At 44.2% G+C, this 6,198-nt stretch overlaps 1 protein-coding gene across 1 annotated transcript in view; it reads right to left on the bottom strand.

The window, feature by feature from the left end:
- Positions 1-3,443: 3,443 nt before the first annotated feature.
- Nhsl1 (NHS like 1) overlaps positions 3,444-6,198 on the bottom strand; it is a 126,110-nt gene continuing 123,355 nt past the window's right edge. Inside the window, exon 9 of the mRNA XM_033763158.1 lies at positions 3,444-3,504. Within this exon, the coding sequence (XP_033619049.1) occupies positions 3,444-3,504 (61 nt within the window). The remainder of the gene's footprint in view (positions 3,505-6,198) is intronic.

The raw sequence follows: 6,198 nt of genomic DNA, 5'->3' as shown, positions 1-6,198 counted from the left end.
AACTCACAGTGTAATGACATTTTTCATGCCCCGTGAAATTGGGAGCACTTGAAAGTTAGAAAATAAACACAGTTCTAACCAAAGTTTGATTTACAATAGGTCCCTTGGGTCTGCAGGCTCACTGCTGCTTAGCTCCCTTATCCCTGCATGCACAATTGACACTCATATGCTTGACAAGTACAATACCCATTTTGGTGCTTTGACTGTTGGGAAAGAGTGTAAGCACCTGAATCCCATCTGCCCCAACCAGGATGGCCCTGAGCAGCAGCTTTCAAGCATCTCATGGGGAACATCTGCTTCTGCTCATGATGGCAAAACAGGAACTCAATTTACCCTTCCATTATAAACACCTGACAACCCAGGCAAACTATGTAAAGCAATGGTTTTCAGTTATTGAAAGTCCATAGTACAAGAATGTGATCTCTGAGAGAAGGGGGACAATCAGGTGCACCCAACAACTGCTCAAGCTAATGGCTCAGAGGCAGTTCCCAGGCAGCAACACAGACAGGCGAAGTCAAAGAAGGACGATTTGGTCTTGAGGAGTTGAGGAGACAGACGTCAGAGCAGACCAAGATGGGCAGAATTTGTTGGGAATAGTAAATGGGAGGAGGAAGAGGAGGAATCTGAATAAACAAGCTTTGAAAGGATAAATCTGACCAGAACAAAGGTATTTAAGGAATGTAACAAAATCCATCAACAAATCAAATAAAGTCCACAATTCTTAACATTCAGTGAAAAAGTATTAGAAACGGAAACAAAACACCAAAAAGATAATGACCCATAAGTAGGGAAAAACCAATCAGCAACAGGAAACCTAGAAGTGACAGGAATGAAGAGATTGGTGGCTTCAATCATGTGACCTAGAAGATCCTATATTGTTGGAGGTGTCATTGGCAAGGAAAAATGCAAGGTGATATATACAACAAGACCGAATTGGAAAAACATTGTGAGTCCCTGGGGTCCTGAAACAATGGAGAAGGGCATACTTCGGAAGAACAGCTTCTGTTCTAGGTCGTGGTAGGGATGGAATCATGAGATGCCCTGCTCAGAATTGCCCATTTAATCTGGGCTCTCTGTCAGAACCACCAGATCATCAAGTCAGCAGGACCCATCATAAGATGAAGAAGACACATCAGGGGCATTCCTGGCAGGACTGGAAGACATCTGTAGACCATGTCCCCATGGCAGCACCCATTTCTGTCCCTCCCGGTAGTATCTAGAGGACCTGTGTGGTCCACTGAAGGAAGAGAAAGAAGGCTGGGCCTGTCTTACCCAACCTAAAATGACACTCACCGGAGGAGGGAGGGTCCAAAGGGGAGAGGAGATGGGAAAGAGAAATTAAGATGTATTACGTACATGTACCAGTTCCCCATAAGGAATGCATACTACATGTACTACAAACAAGTACTAATAAAAAAGGAAGAAAATTATCCTTACTCACTCAAGGGTGAAAGATAACTGAAAAAAAAAAAAACAACTCTTGTAACTCTTTCTGCAAGAAAAAGGCAGGATTCTTGGTGGTGCGCCGGGTTCACTTATTTTGTAATACAGGAAAGGTAAAACGCATGCGGGATCCCAGCACTAGCCCATGGCCTGTTCTGACTCCTTTTTTAAGCAGTATACATTGCAAGGGTCCCAGTGAACTATAAAATCTACTGCTGCCACCTGTGTATTTTGGATTCCTGTGTCCAAGGATCCGCAGGCAAGAAGAGACCACCCTATGTCGAGGAAGGGCAAATGAGCCTGAACAGTGAGAGGCTGTACGTAGCGGGGGCAGGAGGTAAGTGATATGCAGAATGAAAGAAGTCATGGAGGAAGTTAGGAATATGTATATGTGTGTGTATGCATGCTCTACGGGGTTAGACAAGGTCGCTAAGGACAGCACAGTTAGAGAAGAGGCTAAGGAACAAGGCCCCTCATTCATTCCCCTCCTTCAGTCTTCACTCCCCAGACCGCAAAACAAGTCAAAATACTCGGAGTTACATCCCAGGCCCTTCACAGGCTCGCCCCTGATGCCTTTCTGTCACCCTCCCCACTGTGCTCTTCTAGAGGCCGCCTGTGTTAGCTGCACGGCTTCCTCTTCCTCCCAGCCTCTGTGCCTTTGTTCACACCATTCCCTCCATTTGGAAAGTCTTTGTACTACCAACTTTCCCTGGAGTCTTAGCTGGGTTCCCCACAGCCAAGCTCTCCCTATCAACCAGCTCAGCAGCGATGGATTCTGCCACCAAGAGCCAGGTCATTCAGCTGTGGAATGGCCTAGCCAGTGTGTCTGAACACATAGCCCTGGCTGTGGCTCTGGATGCTGTCTACTCAGGCTCATTTCTTCTCTGCCACCCAGATGCTCCTGTTCTCCTCAGTGCCTGGAAGTTTCCTTCTCCAGCCTCCCATCCACTTTTGGGAGACACAGGAGAAGCCAGAAGGGGAAGTGACAGCATGTATATACGGAAGGCAAGGCTCCTGGACATTTCCAAACTACTGTCCATGACTCACTGACCAAAGCTGTGCCCCTGGTTCTGGTGACCACAGAGAAACCTGAGGTGTATCCTGTTCTCCTCAGTGCCTGGAAGTTTCCTTCTCCAGCCTCCCATCCACTTTTGGGAGACACAGGAGAAGCCAGAAGGGGAAGTGACAGCATGTATATACGGAAGGCAAGGCTCCTGGACATTTCCAAACTACTGTCCATGACTCACTGACCAAAGCTGTGCCCCTGGTTCTGGTGACCACAGAGAAACCTGAGGTGTAGTGTGTTTTACTTTGGTACTAGGGATAGAACTCGAGAGCTTGTACTTGCAAAGCAAGAGGTGGAACCATCGAGCTAAATCCCCAGCCCATTGTGCATCCTTTTCACTAGGTTTAAGCCCATCAATGATAGCCTCATAGAAAAGACTTTCTCTCATTGCTAAACAAATCACTGCAGATCACTCTGGACCTTGGTCTGTAAGCAAAAGTTGGTCTGCAAAAGAGGTAAGGAATAGCACTCATTGAAAGAAACTACCTTACACAGTAACTGGCTTAAGGAAATTGGACCTTAAGAATTATGTCCATGTTTTATTCAAAAGACCCTAACCCTGCCCCTGTATCCTAATATTTATCATATTATCCTGATGTAGTTATTTCATGATGAAATCTCAGCAATATAATTATCCACAGTAGGCTGATAAACCCACAATGGCCAATCCAGCATTTTACCAGGATACCACTGAGCAGATGTGACACAGAAATGCATCCTTTTCTTTGCCATTGTAATTGCCCAAATGAATGCAATAATAAAATGGTGTAACTTACACATCTTCCCATGTTTTAAATCATCTCTAGATTGCCTCACATATTCAATTCAATCTGAATTTCGTCAAAAGTAGCCATGCTGTATTACTCACAGAATGACAAAAAAAGTCTCTGTGGTTAGTACAGGTGCATTTTTTCCAGCTTTTTGTCATCTGCAGTTAGTTGAATCCATAGGTGCAGAACCAGCCAGTGTGGAGGGACAACAGGATACTGACATCCCTACAGAAGCAGCAACATATTTCAATCTTCTTTAGAAATAAGGAGGACAGAAGTGAGACCAAAGTTGAGATTATTTCCAATCGGCCGGCCCAATGTTCTTTTGTATCTCTTCCAACTCTTAGAAAAAAAATCAAGTGGAAATAACTTAGTCCGAAGGTATATAACTACTTAGTCTAAGAAAGGCTGTCCAGTCTATTCTCATGAGGCAAGATCCATCCCACCAACAGAAGTGAGCCCCATGGAGGGAAAAAGTACTGCACTGAGAAACAGCTTGGTTCAGGCATAAATGGAGATCCTTGCTTCCTTGGCTTTCATCCATGCCAGTGACTTCTGTCTCCCACATGTCACAGCATCAGAACCACTGGTCACTCTATTATCTGTATTTTATTCTAAAATACAGAATGTTTAGGACATTATTTGGAGTTGTTTTTCCGCATAAGCTTTCAGATGACAGCAGCAAACTGTGATGTCGTCTCTCCCCTCTGCTGGGTTCCAATCTCCCACAAGCACCTGCTGCTTTTCGCTGGTCTGTGGGTCTAGCAAAGCAGTCAACAATTCTGCATAAAAAGACCTATCTCATGATTCAGGAGACAGACGCACAAACAAAAGGAAGTTTCAGATAGTGACTTTACAACTATTTTATTTGAAGCAAATTTTAAAATGTGTATCTCTAAAAAAGAGGGGTATTTTAATGGTTTTATCATTAATATTGCTTATCTAATCTTCAAATAAATGACATATTAAGTTCAAAATTTCTGATAGCCATATACATTCTAATCTTTTTAAGGTAGCTGTGGGAAGACTTCATATTCAAAAGCCAACACTATTTTCCTAAAAATCACAAGAAGTGATCTGTGTGCCCCATGTTGTAGACAACTGGCCCAAAGGATAGAAGCCCTTCTGCTTGTGGTCAGACATCAGGTCCTATGTGAAAAGGAAGATTTTGTTTTCCTCAGAGAAGAAAAGAGATTAATTTATCAGAAGTTTTATTTCAAAAGCTTTATGATGCTTTGACCCGTGCAGTCCCACATTCAGATGATATTTTCATACCAAAACAGATGGTAATGGACAAAAGTCATACTACTGTCTAAATTAAGGCTCTCAATATGGTCACCATAGGTCCTTCTGATGATGAAGACAGGACTCTCTGGTTTAAGTACACAGAAGACAGGAGAGTGAGGATCATAAAAATATTATGTTAAAATAAATATACACTACTCTCCCATGTCTAAAGTATAGAAATTTGGATTGGAGAAGATTAGATGATAGTTAGCAATTCATTTATAAACAAATATAAAAACACACAAACCAAATACTGCAAAAAAAAATCTTTTTAATCTAAAAACTCATTCCCCAGGGCTAATGAATAGCCAAGCCCTACAAATTTTTATCAGTTTATTTGACTAACAAGAGCTATTCAGCATTTTTTCAAGATAGTATATAATAAATTTTGGTAAATCTTTCTAAATTAGGACATGATACTGCAGGCAGTAAGGAAAAAAAAAAATAGCCATATTTTTTTCTTTGGTGTGGCCGAAAGGATAACCAACAGTTAGTAAATGTTGACACTGCAAGTGATAAGAAATTGCCAAATGGAAGTTTAAACTCTGGGAAGAAAGAAAGGAAGAAAGGAGTAAAGAAGGAAAGACTCTTGGAAAAGCTTTGCCCACAGTGTTGCAGTGCAATTTTTCAAATTTAATTCTGAAAAATAATCTTATTTAATAAGCAAGAAACGAGTCCCAGCAGTGTATCACTTCCTCCCTGCCTCTTCCCTCGCTTCTCCTCCCCCTCCGACGTCTACACCAGTTCCCAGGAAGGGATCGGCTGCTCCCAGAGGAGGAAAGCCAGTCAACAGCCACCCACTTTGAAACCCCAGGCTAAAAGTTGCATGTTTGTGGCTGCACAGCAGCAGGCACTGAGTTATAGCTTCGCCACTTCCGTGTTTGTCGTTTTTTACAAAAGAGAAACAAAGCCTTTTTCCCCCAGAAAAAAGCACCCGGACCCCATTAGACATTTAGCCCTTTGCTGCTACTTCGCGCACCCCACGCCTGCCTCCGGAGCAGCACCGGGACGGGCGTCCAGGAGGGACAGCCTTCCCCTTCCGGGGAGCTCGCTCTTCCCACAAACCTCGCGCTGTGAACACACTCACCACCTAGTCCTAAGACTCCATGAGTCTACCTGGCTTAACGCTTTCTTCCTGTTTCTGTCCATACTGCGTGTATATCTGTTCAAATAAAGTGTTCAAAACGCACACACACACACACACACACATTCGCACACTCACGCCTAGCCATTTTCGCAAGGAAAAAAAATAGTCTGTTCAAATAAAGTGTTCAAAACGCACACACACACACACACACACACATTCGCACACTCACGCCTAGCCATTTTCGCAAGGAAAAAAAATCTTCCCCAGGAAGCACTTTCGGAAGTTGAAGCTTCTACTTGCTTTCAAGCCACACTCAAGTGGCGGGTGAGTCTGAAAGGCCCCGTGAGACGTGAGCAGGGTCCAGGGAAGGACGCAGCGGCAAGGCGCACCCCTACATCTCCGCTCTGTCTAGGGGGCCGGGCTCTGTCCCTAACTCTGCTCCAGGCCAGCACCCCCCAGGGGCTCCCCACCCTCATCTGCCGGCCCAGGAGTCCGAGGCAGCAGAGAGGCGTCCGGCTCCCCGCTGCCCTGCTCTTCCTGGTCCC

This window comes from Fukomys damarensis, unplaced genomic scaffold, assembly GCF_012274545.1.
Source record: "Fukomys damarensis isolate Sample0158 unplaced genomic scaffold, DMR_v1.0_HiC HiC_scaffold_14, whole genome shotgun sequence".
NCBI lineage: Eukaryota > Metazoa > Chordata > Mammalia > Rodentia > Bathyergidae > Fukomys > Fukomys damarensis.
The sequence above is the reverse complement of the archived record's forward strand: the minus strand, read 5'-3'. Positions and strand labels throughout refer to the sequence as shown.